Below are 20,905 nucleotides of genomic sequence, written 5' to 3'. Positions count from 1 at the left end.
GGGTCATCAATAAATCTTGAGTTTGATATATTAAAATGATAATTATTAGAATAGAAAAGGCATTATGTTATGTTTCAAATATTAATTAGTATTCAGAGACATGATGAAAATCAGGTATCATTCTAATTTTCTGTTATAAACACAAGCAAAACTTACCTTTTATAATGTTGGGCTTTGGTGGCATGCTGAACTCATAGACTGTTGGTTCTGAGTATCCCAATCTATTGGCTGCTGTAATCTGGACTTCATACCCCATTGTCCACTGCAGATGCTCTAAAATAATGTGATCTTTATTTCCCTGCACTTTTTTCTCTAGCCACTGGTCTTCTTTATCTTTCTGGAAAGGTGATAAATACACATATTTTATAAATCAGTACAGTAAAACTATAATTTTAAATATGCTGACATGATATAAAATATGTTATTTTAATAGTCCCAAGAAAACACGATCTTATTATACACATGAAGAAATAAAGTGTATAATAAATGTATAATAATAAATGAAGTTACACGCAAGTCACTGTTATTTCTTAGACTTTTATATTTAAAATAAAATGCTATATATATTAACCAAAATAACAATTCATAATGATACAGTGACAATTCAATTATTTTCATTAGTTCATAACTTTTTATATTTGTGCAATTTGTTGATTATTAAAATTAATTCATTGAGATCATTTTAAATGACATATAAATCATCTATGTCAGTTATTGTAATTGTCAGTGACTATCATTTATGGTTGAAAGGGAAAAAATATGAGATAAAGTATCTTGTGAATCAAGTCTGAAAATAATTTATAGATTTAAAGTACCTCAGTGTTCATGTTTTATTTTAGTTTGGGGTCTTAAACCGTTCATGCTCCCAGGTTACTGTTGTACTCACGAGTAATTTCTGTTTGTGTTTGGTGGGCACTATGGCATAACGTCTAATTTTGAGAGTATTATGAGACATACTGGAAAAGTCTCAGTTCAGAAAATGAGTCAGGGAACTTATAATTTAAGTAAGTCACAGAATGTCTAGAAGTGTAAAGAAAGGAACACAGGTTTAAGATACTTCATGATAAACAACCATAGTTTCTATGACTCTGTAGCTCTTCACGAATTTAATCAAGAATTATACCTTCATCCCTTAGTGGGTAATGAAGCTGCTACAGAAACGACTAATACAATCGTGAACATGACATAGGCCGTACTGTTATCATGAACGCTACAGAAACAGGGGACAACTCAGTTCTTCAAAAACAATATATTTACTTTGGGGCATAAAGCTTGTCTACCTGACAGAGCCTAAGGGTCAGGAAATCTAAACCAGGATGACAATATTCTAATTCAAGATAGTATACTACCATTCCAGTCTGTTTTTCACTAATCTTAATCTAGTTAGTAAAAGATGCAACGATTCCTTCAACTAGGTTTAATTCCAATTAATTAAAAAATACGACAGTGATTAAAAAACCTCACATGATATGCAATTGCTAGAAAATATAAAAATGTGTCAGTGGCTTATTTTTAAAGCTTATTTTTTAAATATAAAAGCACTTTATATTTATATTAAGTATAAATATAAAATAAAGGTGCTAAACAACAACAAAAAACTTTTAAAAATCCATGCAAAAGTACTTCTATATGAATACTTACTTATCATATAAATTTGTCTTTTTAATGTACTATGTAATCACATATGCAGGGATGATGAACAGAAAGACTAACGGGTAAGATAAAGACAAGAGGTACACAAAGTAGACTAGAGTTTCTTTCCCCTCTATCCTTAATTGTTCAGTTACTAAACAATTCCTGTGTGAATTGTTTAGTAAGAGTGAATGTTCGTGAATAAGTTAATAATCGAGTTTTGCTTTGAATCCAAGTGGACATTTGGTTAAAACGGCTAGAAAATTAGCTGATTTCTACTATTTGGATTACCCCAGGACTGAATTTATTCTTTAGGGGAATAACTGCATTTCATGATTTCCAGGAAATCTAATTATACTCTTTCTGGATAGAGAGTTAGAGTTAAATTTTTTTGTCTAGCAAAAGGCACATGTTTTAAAACTACCTATTATTAAACTACTAGCTATCTTGTGACTATTAAAATCAACAATTCAATAGCCTGGCATTTAACTGCCATTTAATCAAGTTCTTAAGATAAATGAAAGTCATTCTATCATTTTAGATATTTGATTTTCTGGTCCAAGAAACCAAGGGGAATTCTAATACTTTCCTCAGTTTAAATAAATTCTATTTTTTCATTCAATATCTTTTAAGAAGGCTTCTTAATCTTCTAATCGCTATTTCTAGGGAGTAGGAAAAAAAATTAAGTGGGTGTTACCAAACATTCCCCTAGGCACCAAAATCTCAATTATATATTTGTAAAGTGCCTAATTTACAGAAATAAATGCCCAGGGAACAATTTAAGATAATCTAGTTACAAAATGTTCCCCTAGGTAACTTAATGAGATGATTTGCTGAATTGGTCTATTATTAATAAGCCAATTAAATGATGAAGGGCAATTGCTGAAAGACAGATGGGTAGTTTGTTTTGATACGGTCCTTCTTAGGGATTCTTTTTAAAAATAGATAATGGGAGTATAGGCCAGCCAAATGCACTACTTATTTTTTTTTAAATCATAATGGCAGTCATAGGGAAATGTTTTCAAGCTCTGTTTAGGAAAGAAAGCAGAGGAAACTGGATCTGGTGTTGATGTCCTTATTTGTATTGGGCTTTCCCATTGCTTGGATTAACATAAAGGAGCAATCCACAAAATTACTATTTCAAATCTTATGAAATGTATACCCAACATCATATTAAATGAAACTTGGCAGAGAAGACAGTGGAGGTGGGAAAATCATACTAACTAGACAAATGTAATGTTGTGTGGATCTTAATGATTTCAGATAGCTTCTTTGCTTTCATATAAGTCAGATGTTAATTCCTACATTTCCTGGTAATATGGTACATGTATTTAGTACTGGTACAATGTCCCACAACTCCTCAGTGTTCTCGAAAACTCAATTTGCTCTTCAGTATACAAGAGATATGACATAACAATTTAAATAATTCATATGTAAATCAATATGTTCCACTACAATTGAGCAAGATACAAGGTTTATTCCTCTTCTCTCAATTCTCATTGTGATACTGTGATTTATAATACTGTTAATTATTTAGTACTTTTAAACTGAGGTTCAATTCCTTAGATATTTTTATTATTATAATTGATTCCAATTATTTTTTTGAATAATGTCTGAAAGCTGTGTAAACTTTGGAACCTAAACTCCAGTTAGTCTGCTTCTGGCGTCAGTGAAAAATGTCTTTAGGTGAAAGTACTTATTTTTAATTTATTTGTCTGTTTTGTGGTAATACCCTACTGTGCTCAGGACTTACATGGCTCTGTGCTCAGGCTTCCCTTCTGGTTAAGATAGACAGACCATATGTGATACCAGGGATCAACCAGTGCAAGGAAAGAGCCCTACTCACTGTACTATTACCCTCGTCCCAAACTACTTAATTTTAAAATTTATCATAGTCTTATGCTCAAAACCCATAAATACTCACACAGTGCAAACTCTTTTTGATATTTAATATTATTTGTTATATTTATTAATATAGCTATAAAGATATTTATAATTATAAAACGTACACTAACATATTTAGAATTATGCATAGATTCTCTATATACTGAGACAACAGATCTCTATTGGACACTATTAATTCAACGTTGACCATAATTTATCCTCTTTGCTGGTGACAAATAAAGGCTACTAAAACATTTAGAATACTTTATGTTTAAGTGATTCATTATTTAAAACATTTGAAAGTTAAACTGATAACTTTAATATGATGACTTAATATATTTTGCCTTTTATCCACGAATAAGAGATCGCAGCACTAATCACAGTAGCCAGAATCTGGAAGCATCCTGAGTGTCCCCGAAACTGATAACTGGATAAATAAACTATGGCACATGTTACACTGACACAATGGAATACTATGCAGCTGTTAGGAAAAATGAAGTCAGAAAAATTTGCTTATGAATGGATGGACAGGGAGCGTATCATGCAGAGTGAAATGAATCAGAAGGAGAGGGACAGACATAGAATGACTGGGCTCATTTGTGGGACATGAGAGAACATAGTATAAGACTATAAGTCACGGACAGTAGAAATGAGTGCCAGGAGGACTGCCCATGGTGAGAAACTCGTCACAAATGGGGGACAGGAAAGAGCACTGTTAGAATAAAGAAGAGATCACTGGCATTTAAAATTATCTTTCTGGACAAGAATTGAGTGCTAAAGTAGGTAAAGGGATATGCACAATAACCTTACAGTGCCTGTACCACATACCATAATGACCATAAGGAAAGAGGCAGTATTCGGGTGGGGGGTGGAAGGAGGGAAATTGGAAATATTGGTTATGAGAAATATACATTGATGACGGTGGGGGTGTTGAAACATCACATGATTAAAACCCAATTATCGACAACTTTATGACTGTTTATCTCATGGTGATTTAAGAAAAATTTTTTCTCTAAGCAATGTGCTTTGTCCACACTGGGGAAAAATATAGGCATTTTCTGGTTTACAACCCAAGAAATGAACTATTGTCTCTATTAAATTGTGAGTAGTGGGGCTGCAGAGATACTACAGGGTGAAGGTGCATGGTCTGGTGGTGTAAAATGTACACTGGTGGAGGGATGGATGTTCGATGATCGTATGACTGAAACTCAAATATGAATGTTTTCTAAGTGTAGCTCACAGTGATTCAATTAAAAATAAAATAAAATAAAATAAAATAAAATAAAATAAAATAAAGGTGCATGGTCTTCTTGCAGCAGAGCTTGTTGATCTCAGATTCACATGGTCCTCAGCAGCACTGGAGCACTGTCAGGAGGGGCCAGGTAATCCCAGGCATTGCAAGCCCTAACAGAATCACACCCTTGGGCCATCACATGGAACCACAGTCCTAGTGGCAGGTTGTTGGGGCAGGAGTGAGCCATCAGGTACATCATAGCCCATGTAGACTATACCGTGCATAGGGAGGAGCCCAGGGACCCATGAAAATGGGCAAGATTTCTCCTGTGTCCTGACTGGTTTGGATGAGGCATAACATCTTATGGCTGCCTTAGTAAATAACTTCATAAATTTTGGTAGACTGAAATTGTCAGTCTTCCTTTTCTCACAGGTCCCCATGTACTTGCTCAGCCTGTTTGTTGTCAGTATGCAGATCCTAGGTACTTAGCCTGTTGTTGTCAGTATGCAGATCTAGGTACTTAGCTTGTTTGTTTTCAGTATGCAGAAAAGCTTTCAGCTTTGCATCTTCTTCCTGTAACTCCTTTTTGGATGACCTCACTGTATTGAGCCTTTAGAGTATGAACTGTAGGATGGTAATAAACAGAGATTTCTGGGCTCTCTACCTTTGTCACAAGTCCAAGAGAACCTGGGCCCTCCATGACATAAATTTCTTTCACGTTCCTTGTCTCAGTGCCTCCGACTGAATGACTGAATTACTCATCAGCAGCTAATTGCCAGAGGGCCCCACAGAACTCCTGACAATTCCCTTAGGAAATTCCCTGTTGCTCACCCACCACCTACCCCACCCCCCAAAATAAAGTTGAGTAGGAAGATAACTCAAAGGAAGGAGGCACATACTGGCATGTGCAAGGTCATGAGTTTTTTGATCCCTGACTCACCCCACCCCAAGGACTAAGCCAGAAAAATGCTATACATGCTATGTCTGCTAGATCCCAACACTCATAAAAAGAACATAGTTCCTCAATTTTGTTTTTTCTTGATTATAAATCAAATATCCTTAGGCACAGGAATGTAAAAAAACAAATTCAAAGAAATGATCATTTGAAAATCAGAATGATGCTACTTCATTTCCAGATTCCGTATTTTATTTTCATAGAGGGTCATAAAAATAAACTTAAACCACCTAGAATATGGCTAGATATTTTTAATGCATTCAGCTGTGTGTGAATCCATGCAATTTGAAATCCAAGTAGAGGAAGTCATAGAAAAGAATGATAGAAAGAAAATGGATGACCAAGAACCATTTGGAAATAGTTATTATTTCAATACAAGTGCAAATATCAAGACAACTGACACTATAAATATTCAGCCACCTCATATATTTGATTTTTAACATGAATAAGAGACCTTTTGATATAGAAAATATGGAGAAAATGATTTTTTCTCAAGATCAGCTATGGCTTTACCACATTAATATAACTCTACTTTGATACGTAGGTTTCCAATCAGACCTAGAGATCATGGCTGTTTTCAGATTAAAAAGGATGGAGTGGAAAGGTACAATATTTAAAAAAGGAATATAGTGTTTATTTTAGAGTAGAGTAGAGGCATGCCATTATATTATAAGGTGATATAGGAGACAAGATGACAATTTGATATAATCTCCCTGAAGAGATTTCATTTCAGCATTATCAATACAAAATTGTTTAGACAGGAATGTCTCACATTCTGATATCTATTCCTCATTTCCACCAAGATACCTATAAAGCTAAACCTTCTTTTCTCATGAAACTATGCAAAAAATATTTTTAATGTTTTATTATTTATCCATTGTTTTATGACTAATAGTAAGCATTGTCTTCCTTGGATAACATAGGATAATGAGGAACTATTCTTACAAATCTTGCCATAGAACTTAAAAATTCTACTTTTAAATGGTGCTTATTATTAGAATGGTAGCAGCTCCAAGAGTAGAAACTATTTGCCATTTAATTATAGCTGTGAATTGTAAAGCTATCATATTCAGGATAGTGTTCAAAAAAAGATAGTCTTAATACTCTTTTGAAATTTGAAATGGTTAGAGATAGGTATTAGAGCAGAGTACAGCAATGCATTCAAAGAGATCATGGATGCTATGTGAAATCATTAAGATAGGGCCCTAAAACAATGACCAATACTTTCTATTTAGAAGTAGCATACATAGAAAGGAACCCTTGGAAGTATTAGAAAACTGGTAACCATTTACCATCACTGAGGAAAAATTAAGTAAATATTTTTTTAAATTGCCCTCATATTGATATTAATCTATTATTTTCTATACTGGTGGGAAAGACATTTTCTAAGGCTTCATACTACAATTAACAAATATAATCAGTAAGAGAACAAAATTATTACATTATATGATCAGAACTTAAAATTCAGTTGCAAAAGTTCCTTTAAGTGGCACTCAAATGGCAGTCAAGAGACATAATTTTAACTCTGAATACTTTTGCTTTTAGGAAATCTATATTGTATTGTTACAACACATAGACAATATCTAAAGCCTCCACAAATTATGATTATTTCTTCATTTATCTTATACTATGTGTTCTACTCATTTCTTCTTTCTCTGAACATGGATGCGAAGAGACTATCTTAGGAACACCAAATGATCTACATGAGGGGAAAGCTAACATGACAAGAAGAAAAACACACTCAGGAAAAAGCAATTTTTATGCTTGATTTTTATCACTGAAAACATCATTCAATTCCTACATGTAGTAATTGTATATTTAGGCCACTAATTGATGTGAAACAAGCATAACAGAAAATATCTGGTCTTAGATATGGAAATAAAAATGATTCTTATGATTATATTCCTAAACTGTTTATTTGATAAACTCAGTATAACATCTGTATTATTCCTTGCTAATTCTTAAGAAAGGACAAAGGAAGGAAATGTTTTGTGGAGAAATGAATTATAAATTTAGAGAATATATTGACCATATTCTTACAATCAATCATTGTATTTCTGAGTTCACCTCATGATTTGATAGGGGATTCCCACACATTCTTACAGTCTTGTCATATACTGTATCATAAATTCTAATGAGTTCAATAGTAGGAGATACCATGAAAAACTGGCCCTTTTGCTCATCTAGCTCACAATCTTATTCAGGACTATGTCCATATAGTAAAATCTCTTCCTCCTCCGAAGAGGAGGAAGCTGCTCAAATAAGATAGATGCTCAAATAAGATAAATAAGAATTCTACTATTTGAAGCATGATGTATCAGCTTCGAAGGAATAACTGAAATCCTTCCAGCTATTTTTTAAGTCGAGACACTTCTATAACAGAGAATTCAAAAAGACCAAACCATGGAGTTTCATTCCCAATGTGAAATCTGCAACAAAGTCTCACCCTGCTAAGAAGATGTTAATTTTCGGCTATAAAGATTCAGCTGCCTAAGATTAAGTACGGATTAGGACTTAATTGATCTTACATTTTAAAGACTGAATTCAAGCCTAAAATAAATTACTGATGTGTGTGGTTTTCAAAATTAAATTTCCTTTATACTACCCACCAATTAAGAGGTTTAAATAAAAAATTGGCAGTATACACTAGAAAATTATACATCTGTGGAAAAAAAAATGGTTAACTACTTTTAAGAAGCAGTGGTCTCAATCACTAAAGCACAATGAGTTTGAACTGCATAAATAAGGGCATTGCTAAAAACACCATGGATTTGAAAAGTATAAATAAGGGTGCTGCTCAAACACAATGGATTTGAAAAGTATAAATAAGGGTGTTGAGTATATCAAATCAGTGTTGTGCAATAGGAACAATTATAAATATTAGTAACTGCAAACACATTTCAATTAAAATTGTTTCACTTTTTTACATCCACAGTGGGCATAAATATTCAATGGCACTTACGATTTATTATGAAAAATCTCTTTTAGTGTTTGAGCATTATTTTCAACTGGCTCAGAAGGGCATAAGGTTACTTCCTGCAATCCTCTGTATGCACATGCTTCCTCCAGCTGACAGACATCACTAGACTCAAGGCAGCTCTTAACTGTCCAAGTCCCATATGAACTGGAGCTACTTGAAGAAACTACTTCCACTTCTTCATGTTGGTCTCATTGTGACCATGTTTTGAGAAATTTTAATTCAAGCAATTTACTGGAGGTGCGATTTGTTAATATGTGTACCCAACATGATTAAAATTGACAAGAGTCCTTACCCTGAAACATTTGCATCAAGGGGAAAAGAAAGTGAAAATATCCTGCTAAATTTGTAAGATAAATTGGGTAAACAGATTTCATTTCTACTGTGTTCCCAAATTTCACGCTTAGGTATCAAAAAGCTCTCGTAATCATTCTGTTTTTAAACCAAGCAGAGTGCTCAGCCCCTGACACCCAAGCCTGCTGGGATCAGGACAGGGCTTCCTTCCCCCAGTTCCCCAGTTTTCCAGTAGCTTGGCTAACATACCCACAAACTGCCCCCGGTGCCATGTAATCTTATCAATGTCCTCAAGACCTCTAACACTCTATCTCACTTACTTATCAAAAGTAGCACATATTGTTTTTAACATACTTGCTGGTATTCTCTTATATTTGGGCTTAAATGACTCCAGAATGAAATACAACCATCTTCACATACTTCTCTCTTATGGTAGTGGGAAGGTGCTCAGTGGTGGGATTGGTATTTGAATATTTTCTGTAATGAACTATTGCGAACTACTTTTGTGATAATAATATACATATATATAAAATTTAAAAAATTAAAAATTAAAAAAAAGGTTGCATAGGAAAAAAAAAAAACAGAATGATTGCATTCTCAGACTGAGAATAGAGGGGTTAAGATCAACTTCGTACTAAGATCCCCAGAGCACTGCGGACATGATCCTTGAGTACAGAGTCAGGAGTACATCTTGAGCACAGCCACGTGGACCAGCAAATAATAACTAAAAACAGCTAAATAATAAAAACCGTGTATGTTTTATAAGTCTGATGATACTTTTCAGCAATGGAAAATTACCGTCTGATGTCATTTGGGTATTGTGGTTTTATCAGAGGCATTTGATATGCATACACCCAACAGATCTATACATTCAATAGAGACTTGATGTGATTTAAAATTACAAAATGGTTAAAAAAGCATTCACTTACACTTCTGTATTTCACAATGTATTCCAAAATAGGCGCTCCTCCATCATCCTGCTTAGTGATACTGAGTTTAAAGCTCTTTCCACTGCTTGGCTGCCCGTGTATGGAGGGAGGACTTGGCTCACCTAAATAGGCAACGCAACATTCATGACATCAGTACATAACTTAGGAAGCTAAAAGATTTGCTACTTAATAAAAATAGTATTGTTAAATAATCCAAATCTATGATTCTATCCTGGATTTACTATTGACTATGTGCCCTCTGTTTTAATATAATATCTCCTTCTCTTATTCCATACAACACTTTACTCCTAGAAATATTTTGCCAAAATTATGAAATATAGGGCCAAATGTACTGCATATATTAGTGTGCAAAGGTTCTCAAAAGAGAAATTACTCATACAGTATAGAATTATTTACATGATTATAGTACATAAACATGCATTGCCTTGGCATGCATTTCAGTAAATATTTTAATTTATCAGTATGCCATCACAAAGATTCAAAATGTATGGAATATATAACTATCAGAAAGATAATGGCATAGTGATATGTTACATAGTTTAGGTTACAAATCCTTTCTTAGTATGCTTTTGTTTTTTTGTCTTTTGAGCCACAACCTGTGTTGTTCATGGATTATTTCTGGCCTGAAGGAGCCATAGCACAGCAGGTAGGGTGTTTGCCTTACACACAGCTGACCTGGATTCCATTCCTCCGTCTCTCTTGGAGAGCTTAGCAAGTGATCGAGAGTATCCTGCCCGCACGGCAGAGCCTGGCAAGCTACCCATGGCATATTCAATATGCCAAAAACAGTAACAAGTCTCACAATGGGACGACAGTGCTACAGTGCTAGAGTGCACTCAGGCATTGCTCCGAGAGGTCTTTGTGAGACCACCTGGGATACCTGGATTGACCCCAGGTAGGCTGTGTGTAAGACAAGCACATTACCCACTGAGTTGTGCTAACTCTTGACCCCAATATGTTTGTTTTTAAACTAGATACAGATCTGGATAAATAAATATTGCTCTGTTGGGTCTAAAGAATTGATTCAATTCTGTTTGTTGAATGCCTTTGTTTCTGCTTCTTAGTTTCCAAAAATGTTTGCCCATAATTCTATTTTTACATGTTGATACTGTATTTCTTATATCTTGTATATTATTAGGAATTGATTCAAATTTTAGAGTTTTCTATGTAAGGGATGTCATCATTGCTTGTAAACTTAAAAGGAGAGCCCCTGCTTAATACCCCTTATGTGATATCCCTGGATATCTCTGACTCCATTTCCTCCTATTCTTAAAATTTTAGATATGGAGATACTAATGACCTCATGTTAATGTTATAGTTTTCAACGTTTCTAAAAATCTTTAATATTTGGTCTACTAAGACAAATGTTAAATCAAATTAAGTTGATTGTAATGAGCACTTCAAACTTCCAAAGATGGGAAAGCTTTTGTTTTTCTCAGTAAGTTATCTTAACTTCAAATAATGCACTTGTAATGCACTTATAGCCATAATCCAGGGATTTTTTTTCAGAAAGGCAAGTTATCAAAGTAATATGGGAGTTGCATAGATGGCATTTAGGTAAGTATAAAATAACCTCTTAGGGTGCAACTATACAAAGTAATGAGAGGGGTTGTTTCGTTCAAGTTAATTGAATTTTGGGACCTGAGCAGGTAGGGAGTTTGCCTTGCACAAGACCAACCAGGATTCCATCCCTGGCATCCTATATAGTCCTCTGAGCACTATCAGGAGTAATTTCTGAGTGTAGAGCAAGGAGTAATTCCTGAGCATCACTGGGTGTTACCCCAAAAGCAAAAAAAAGAAAAAGTTAATTCAACTTGCACATTTTTGGCATGACAAAATCTTTATGAAACATAAGGCTTTTGAAAAGCAATTAAAACTCATTACAAGCCACTAGAATACTCTTTTAAAAGAATAAAATAAGATATTATGGGAAGGTAGAAAATTTGTATGATGGTATTTATAGCTCAGGTAAAATTTATTTTATATAAATTTAAAGTTAAATATTATAAAATATCAATCTATTTAGTAATGGTATCAAAATCATAATCTATACAAAAATTTAGAGACAAATAATTTTAAAGAATAAAAACAAATATTTTAATATATATTTAAAATATTTATACCTATATGTATACCTATAACATATTACATAAAATTTGTCATTCCAATTGCCCTTTTCATTTAAATCACAGCTCATGGGACCAGAATAATAGTACAGTATGAGGTCACTTCCCTTGCAAGCAGCTGACCAGGGTTTGATCTATAGTACCCCATCTGATCCCCCAAGTAGAGCGAAGAATCATATCTGAGCATCTTAGCACAGAGCCAGGAGTAAGTCCTGCTCAGTGTGGTTGAAAAACCCAAAAATAAAAATTAAATAAATGAAAGTTAATAACAAAGGCACATTTTGATGTAGAGATAAATTGAAATTAAGGGACTCTTCATATATTATTGAGGTTAAACTTTATTAAATAAACATATTTTATACTATATATAGAACAGTAACAATAATGGGCCTCATTCTCCTGACCCTGAACGTGACAGAGACAAATGGAGATGTTACTGGTGCCTGCTTGAGCAAATCGATGAGCAATGGGACGACAGTGATCCAGTGATAGTTTATAGTTTTTTCTGGGTTTCATACATGGCAGTGCTCAGGGATTCTGCTCTGTACCCAGAGATTCCTCCTGGCAGGCTCAGGGGACCAGACCAGGTGCCAGGGATCCAACCAGGGTCAGATGCATGCAAGGCAATTGCTTACCCGCACTCCTTTCACTCTGATCCCTTAAATTACATAATCTTAAAAATTATGTGTCATTACCTTCAAATCAATCACTGTCTAGGGAAAAGTCTGAAGTTAGTAATGGTACTGTGAAATCTGATGTCTTAACATTTTAAGGTGATACGTATCACTGTATCACTGTCATCCCGTTGTTGATCAATTTGCTTGAACAGGTGCCAGTAATGTCTCCATTTGTTCCTGTTGTGTGCTAGTGTAGCGCTATGGTGTACTGGGGGTTCTTTCAAGGTCAGGGGAATGAGGACCGTCATTGTTACTGTTTTTGGCATATCGAGTACACACAGGTAGCTTGTCAGGCTCTGGCGTGCGGGTGGGAGACAGGTAACAGGTTAAAAAAACCAAAAAAGGTACCAGGTAAAAAATAAAAATGTGAGTGGGGCTTTATGACTGAAATACTTAGAATCATGTTGTACAAATAAATGAAGGAAGACAGAAAGTTTGCCTAAATGACTGGGGAAATAAATTGGTGAGGTCAGCCATAGCCTTCTTTAGTAAACCATGCTGACTGGCAGAACATGTGCATTAAACTTGGGAATTACCATAATAATAATAATAACAACAATAATAATAATAAAAATAAAATGGAAGGAATTCTGATGGAATAAAATTGATGTTGTGCAGGAAATCACCAACTTTTGCTTTCCCTACTGTAGTAGCTAGCAGCAGTGTGGCTATTTAGGGAGGAGTGGTGAGGCTAGCAGCAGGCAGAGGGATGTGTGGGTAGAATGGAGGAGTTTCAGGGCAGGGTTGAGGGTTATACAGAGAAGAGTTAGGTGTCTTTACATTTGTGTGAAGTCTCTCTCGGATCCTTCAACCTCCAGAGTTACAACTCAGGAGAGTGTCCTGAGAAAATGGCAAGGGCTGAAATAGATATTTGCAGCAGAAAGAGAGAACAGGGAAGACAACATCTGACAGATTGTATAGAAGCAATGGGAAGGGACTAAGAAAAACTGCATAGAAATTAGGATAAAATGATTTAATGTGACTAATTTGTTCACACTTCCTGGCCGTGCAATATCTTGTAGCCTACTACTTCTTGCTCTGGGAGAAACTGGCAATCTTCTGAGAGCTTCCTGCCCACATGGGACAGCCTTGCAAGCTTCCCATGGTGTATTCATATGCTAAATCCAGTAACAAGCTGGGTCTCATTCCCCTGACCCTGAAAGAGCCTCCAGTGCAACATCATTGGGAGAGCCGAGTCGAGAGAGACTTCTAAGATCTCAGGGAAAGGACGAAAGGAGGGGTTACTGAGCCTGTTTGAGAAATCGATGATTAACGGAATTTCATGATCGTGATCGAATTTGTTCAGAAAGGGCATATCGCAGATACCATCATACACAGTTTTGTAAGACTATCAATTCTGTCTATTCAAATTTTCTCACATTATCTGAGAATTCAATATCAAGGAAATATGAATCACTATTATTTATTTAAGTTCTTGTAAATGTGTACAATTTAAAATATCCCTCACAAAGGGATAGGAATTAACTGAATTATAACTGTTGATTTTCTTTGCAATAAATTGTTCTCAATTTTATCTTCACATACAATTTATGAAAAAAGCAATAGTAATGGCTCAATTAAAAAAATAAAAATTGAATGTGCCACATAGATATGCTTTCTATCTTATAAAATTGCACTGTAGCACTGTCATCCCATTGTTATTGATTTGCTCAAGCGGGCATCAATAACATCTCATTGTGAGACTTCTTGTTACTGTTTTTGGCATATCGAATACACCACAGGTAGCTTGCCAGGATCTGCCGTGTGGGCAAGATACTCTCAGTAGCTTGCTGGGATCTCCGAGAGGGATGGAGGAATCGAAACCGGATAGGCCACATACAAGGCAAACGCTCTACCTGCTGTGCTATCACTCCAGTCTGGCATAATATAGTATATAATATATAGTTTATATGTACTATACATATATAAGTGCTGGGGTCATAGCACAGTGGGTAGGGCATTTGCCTTGCACGCTTCTGACCCGGTTTTGATTCCTTCATCCCTTTCAGAGAGCCTAGCAAGCTACTGATGAGCACCAGGATGACAGTGATACAATGATACATACATGTATATACTTATGAAAAGTGAGCAGTACAATCAAGCTCATGAAGTTGTGAATTTGAACACCTTCCTGTCAAGATAAATCTTGAAAGCAATTCTAATTTATATATTGAAGAGTACCTTTGTTTTATCTTCTCTGTTTCAGAGCAAAGATATCTTTAAATATTACATGCGATGATCTTTAGAAAGCACTTTAACAGTGACACAATTCACTTCCTGGAAATATTAAAATCATCTTCCTTCATTTTAAGATTCCATTTAAATGAGCAAGCAAAGAGAAGTGCAACAAAGTACAAAATATTACTTACGAACTGGTAATGTTTGGAAAATTTCTATTTTACTGTAATCTCCTTGTCCTTTTCCATTGACAGCTGCGACCCTGATTTCATAAGTTGTATTTGGTTCCAGGTTGCTCAAAACAACCGTTGCTAGGGGGAAAAAGTACCTTTGATTAACGCACTTTATTAAGTAAAATGAACTGTAATATTACAATCCTTAGAGGATAATTACACTGTAAATATAACCATAGATAACTTGATAAATAGGAAATTCATGCAAGAAAATTATTTATAAATACCCATCAACCACATATTAGTATTTTAACCTCCTGCCACAGCTTAAGAGAAAAATTTATAGTTATATATGTGATATAATCACAAATTAGAAAGTAAGCTATTTTATATATTTATAATAGTTAGAAATGATTAGTAACACATATTTTATGTGTGGTCTCCAAATATTTTTTTATTCTCAGTATTTTCTATGTAACCTATATATGATGAAATTAAATATAGAGAGTGACCTCCATTACTCTGGTCTCCAGTTATGGCAAAGAAGTGTCACAAAAAAGTGGATCATTCATTCAATAACTTCTATGCAAATTATTTTTAATGTTCACTTAAATGTTCTCATCCTTTATATTTTGTTTGAATTTATTCTCAATTTTCTGTTGCATCTTAACAATATTCAACATGCTGTAAGGAAGAAGAGAAAATCTCTAAAAATAATCTAATTAAAGATTATTGAAAATACTTTTTGAGTCATGTGAATCTCTTATTTAGGCAGAAAATATACAGTGCGACTCATATTTCAATATAACACATATCCACAATTCCTCTGATGGAGTTAACAAAATCCAGGATTTATCACTATGTTACTATTCCTTGAAAGCAAAGCAACTAAGTGGAATTATAATGTCTGATGACAACCAAATGGAACTTAAGTGTTGTTTACATAATAGCTAAATCAAATAATCACTTTAAAATAAAAAAAACTGTATAGTGAATCCTAATGTAAGAATTAAAGATGAAGAAACCAGCACTATATATTTATTTTTATGTGAACCATGATTCAAAATAGCATATATTAATAAAAATCCCAACGTAACATATTGACATATTTCTGAATTATGTTATAAGATAGATTCAACAATAACATTTTCATTCTAAACTATTTAAAATTGTAATGAATTTGTTTCTATTTTACCTTATGTTCATTCCTTTGACTATTATTCATTGATGTGTCATCTAGCTTGTTGTTTTACTAAATTATTTCATCATTTTTTTTCATTACTTAGTAAAATACAAAAGAAAAAATACTGGATAAACTGCAGATTATTATTGTTTAAAACACAAAACTTGAAAGGTATGGAAAATTTATTTATATATAAAACCTACATATGCATACTCCAACGGAAAGTAAAGTTTTATAAAAAAATATATTTAATTCTTCAAGATTTTTGGTGAAATCTCTTAGATATTTGGGTAGTCAATGTTAGCATATGATGAGCACAGGGTTACAGGGTTATATGAGATATTCATATAACCCTGAGGAAACTAGTACAATTCCAATGAGCTTTGCACTAGGAAATATTGTGCAACTATATTCAATAAGGTGTTTGGATTTGAGCCTGATTACACCAGTGACAGATCCAACCAGGGCTAAGTTGGTCTCCTTATGTGCAAACATACACTTATTAAGTGTTAGAGAAACAAATGTCTACAAGTAGAAAGAAGCTAAATAAAAGGAGATGGATCTCTAAAGCAATCATCACCAGTCATCATTTGTCTATGCAAATTAGATTACTACATCTGGACCACAGAATAATCTGAAATAATGGATAAGTCCAAAGGCATTCATTTTTCACCATGTTTAATGAAAATATATTTGTTTACTGGAAAAATAAACAGTGGTGTTTACTTTGAGAAACATTTTTACACAGGTATTCAATATAGAGTAGGTCACACAAAAATGCATGAATAGATGCCACTACTATCGCAAATAATTATGGCTTACAATATGCCTCTGAATATCTCTATGAAGTAAGGTAAGAGTACTATGCTTTTCTTTTCAAAAGTAGAAAAGTTTATTGGAAAGCAGAAGAGAAAAGAAAAGGAGCTCTCCAGATTGTAGAGTAATTTTAAATAGGACAGATTTGCCACATTAAGAGCAGACTTCAGATAATAACTTGGCTGTGTAGTTAAGCGTACATGTTTGTTTTATTTCCGGGGGGGGTGGTATATATTTTTTTAATTTTATTGAATCACCGTGAAATAGTTACAAGCTTTCATGTTTGGGTTAAAATCACACAATGATCAAACACCCATCCCTCCACCAGTGCACATTCCCCACCACCGATATCCCAGGTATACCACCCCCCCTTTCCCACCCTCCTCCTGCCTCCATGGCGGACAATATTCCCCATACTCTCTCTCTACTTTGGGGCATTATGGCTTGCAACACAGACACTGAGAAGTCATCATGTTTGGTCCATTATCTACTTTTGGCACACATCTCCCATCTGAACCGATACCCCCAGCTATCATTTTCTTAGTTATCCCTTCTCTATTCCATCTGCCTTCTCCCCTTCACTCATGAAGCAGTCTTCCAGCTATGGAGCAATCCCCCTGGCCCTTGTATCTACTATCCTTGGGTGTCAGCCTCATGTGATGTTATTCTATACTCCACAAATGAGTGCAGTCCTTTTATGTCTGTCCCTCTCTTTCTGACTCATTTCACTTATCATGATACTCTCCATGTCTATCCATTTATAAGCAAATTTCATTACTTTATCTCTCCTAACAGCTGCATAGTAGTCCATTATGTAATGTACCAAAGTTTCTTTAACCAGTCATCTGTTTTTGGGCACTCGGGTTGTTTCCTTATTTTGGCTATTGTGAACAGTGCTGCAATGAATATATAGATACAGATGTCATTTCTACTGTGCTTTTTTGCATTCTTGAAATATATTCCCAGAAGTGGTATTGCGGGGTTATATGGAAGCTCAATTTCTAGTTTTTGAAGGACTGTCCATATTGTTTTCCAGAAAGGCTGGACCAGTCGGCATTTCCACCAATAGTGAAAGAGCGTCCCCTTTTCCCCACATCCACACCAGCACTGGTTGCTTTATAAAATTGAACCACATATACACACAGCTTTAATAGTTCCATTGGCAAGTAATGTATTATTGGATCACTTCTAAAACCTTCCAGTCATGTGTAATGTTGCACAAAGCATACTTAGAGTAATAATTTACTTTGAAAAATGCAAAGAAATAGTAATATTTAGAGAATTAACAGAGCCCTTATAAAAATCACTGTAAATCATAATTGACAACTCAAAATGAGAGAAAATATGTGCAAATAACATTTTAAAAATCACTATTGTATTTTGGTAGCATTTATTACAATAGCATTAATGGTCATGTTTTTTATTATTAAATTTTTTATTAGAGAATCACCATGAGGTACAGTTACAAACTTATGAACTTTCATGTTTGCATTTCAGTCATACAGTGATCATTTACCCATCCCTCTACCAGTGCCCATTCTCCTCCACCAATGATCCCAATATCCTTCCCACCACCCCCACCCCATCCCCCACCACCCCACCCTGTCTCTAATATAGGGTATTCCCTTTTGTTCTTTCTCATTTTGGGTGTTGTAGTTTTCAATGGAGGTATTGAGTGGCCATCATACTCGGTCAATAGTCTACTTTCTGCTCTAGGCACTCATCTTTCAACCCGAATGGGTCCTCTGACATCCTCTACCTGGTGTTCCCTTCTCTATCTCATCTGCCTTTTCTTCCAGCATGTGAGGCCAGTTTGCAAGCTGTGGGGAAGACCTCCTGGTCATTAGCTCTACTACTCTTGAGTGTAAGTCTCCCATTCTGTTTACATTCTGTTTACATTCTGTTTCCATTCCACAGATGAGTGTGATCTTCCTATGTCTGTCTCTCTCTTTCTGACTCATTTCAATTTTGCACCTCAAAAGAAACAGTGACCAAAATACAGTCTACACAATGGGAAAGGATATTCACCCAATATCCATCTGATAAAGGGTTAATATCAAGGATATACAAGGCATTGGTTGAACTCTACAAGAAGAAAACACCCAACCCCATCAGAAAATGGGGGGTGGAAACGAACAGAAATTTTCTCAAAGAAGAAATTCAAATGGCTAAAAGAACACATGAGAAAATGCTCTTTATCACTAATCATCAGGGAGATGCAGATTAACACAACAATAAGGTATCAATTCACACCACAGAGAGTGGCTCGGATGTGGGGAGAAAGGGACTCTCCTTTCCTGATGGTGGTAATGCAGACTGATTCAGCCCTTTTGGAAAACAGTATGGACGATTCTCAAAAAATTAGAAATTGAGCTCCCATTTGACCCAGCAATACCACCCCTGGGAATATATCCCGGAGATGCAAAAAAGTATAGTAGAAATGACATCTGCATTTGTATGTTAATTGCAGCACTGTTTACAATAGCCAAAATCTGGAAAAAATGGAGCGCCCAAAAACAGAGGACTGGTCAAAGAAACTTTGGTACATCTACACAATGGAATACTACGCAGCTGTTAAATAAGAGCACATGTTACCTACAAAAATCAATTGCTTCTATTGATCAATTAAACAACAGAATTCAAGCTTACAATTTTATTTTATTTTCTAATTTATTGTTTGTTTATTATTTAGCCACTTTCTTTACAAAGTTTTACCTGTTGAACCATGGGGCACCTGGGAATATTTGTATTTTGATGTAAGTAAAGTTCTAAACAAAATGATCCAAAATACAGTATATGTAGGATTACTGTGGGGATATAGTACCATATCCTACTTATTTCACAAATATTATATTCAGCAACCTTATTTTTAATGAATGAATGCTTAAGTGTCCATCACATAGAATGACATATGGCTTATTCCACTCTGATGGAGCATTTTGGTTACTTTCAAATTTCCCAAATATTTATGAATGAATGAACCTTTTTGTATATCTCAATTATGTTTTTGGTCTGGATTATTTTTAAGTAATGTCTGTGATTAGCTTCTGTGATTATCAAAAAATTTTGTATGACTTCAGTTTAAAAAGTACATTTGTATTGAATGCTTTATCATTTCTAAAATAAGCAAAGCATACACATTTATTTGCAAATAAAATATCCATAAATTAGATGCATGTATACCATAATTTTCATCTTTTTTTGGTTAAAAGTGGGTGAGAGTAGAGTTATCACAGTTTTAGAGTATACTACATTAAGGAAAATTGAGCTTATTACTTATGCAACTAAAACATTCTCTTACTCCAAAAAGCAACTTCACAGTGTGCTTTAATTATGTAACAATTTATAATAAAATCCCTTTTTGGTCCAGATTGTCTACGTTAATCCTCTATCATTTTATAGGGATTGTGAATAACTTTCATTATCCTTCTAGCTCTGTCAAGAGGAATTCTACTTACAAATCACAACATTTAAAAATAATGACCAATCTGAAAATGTAACAAGCCTTTTTTAATAATAACGGCAAATGATCTTGTCTTTCTTAAATTACTGTATGTATGTGAAATAGCCTGTAATATTTCCCCATGGGCTCATCTTGATTGTAATTATTTATTTATTTTGTGCTCTCATTTATTTATTTTTTGTTGTCATTTTCCCTCATTCTAGAATTTCACAGCACACTTTGCAGAGGAGAGGAATAAAATGATATGTAGAATAATGAAACAATGGGAAAACTGTGAGGATAGAACTGGGGAGAAATACTCCAAGACTAGGTGGATGAGAGAAGTTTTTGTTTTTTTTTTTAACAGACTTCCCAAATTAGAAT

At 34.5% G+C, this 20,905-nt stretch overlaps 1 protein-coding gene across 2 annotated transcripts in view; it reads right to left on the bottom strand.

Moving 5' to 3' along the window:
* NCAM2 (neural cell adhesion molecule 2) overlaps window positions 1-20,905 on the bottom strand; it is a 456,616-nt gene that overhangs the window by 51,851 nt on the left and 383,860 nt on the right. For both annotated transcript variants that reach the window (XM_055125317.1, XM_004606976.2), the window contains exons 13-15: window positions 15,099-15,218; window positions 9,906-10,027; window positions 157-337 (exon numbers count right to left, since the gene is read on the bottom strand). In XM_055125317.1, the coding sequence (XP_054981292.1) occupies window positions 157-337; window positions 9,906-10,027; window positions 15,099-15,218 (423 nt within the window). The remainder of the gene's footprint in view (window positions 1-156; window positions 338-9,905; window positions 10,028-15,098; window positions 15,219-20,905) is intronic.

The sequence above is a fragment of the Sorex araneus genome, chromosome 2, assembly GCF_027595985.1.
Source record: "Sorex araneus isolate mSorAra2 chromosome 2, mSorAra2.pri, whole genome shotgun sequence".
NCBI classification, from domain to species: domain Eukaryota; kingdom Metazoa; phylum Chordata; class Mammalia; order Eulipotyphla; family Soricidae; genus Sorex; species Sorex araneus.
The sequence above is the reverse complement of the archived record's forward strand: the minus strand, read 5'-3'. Positions and strand labels throughout refer to the sequence as shown.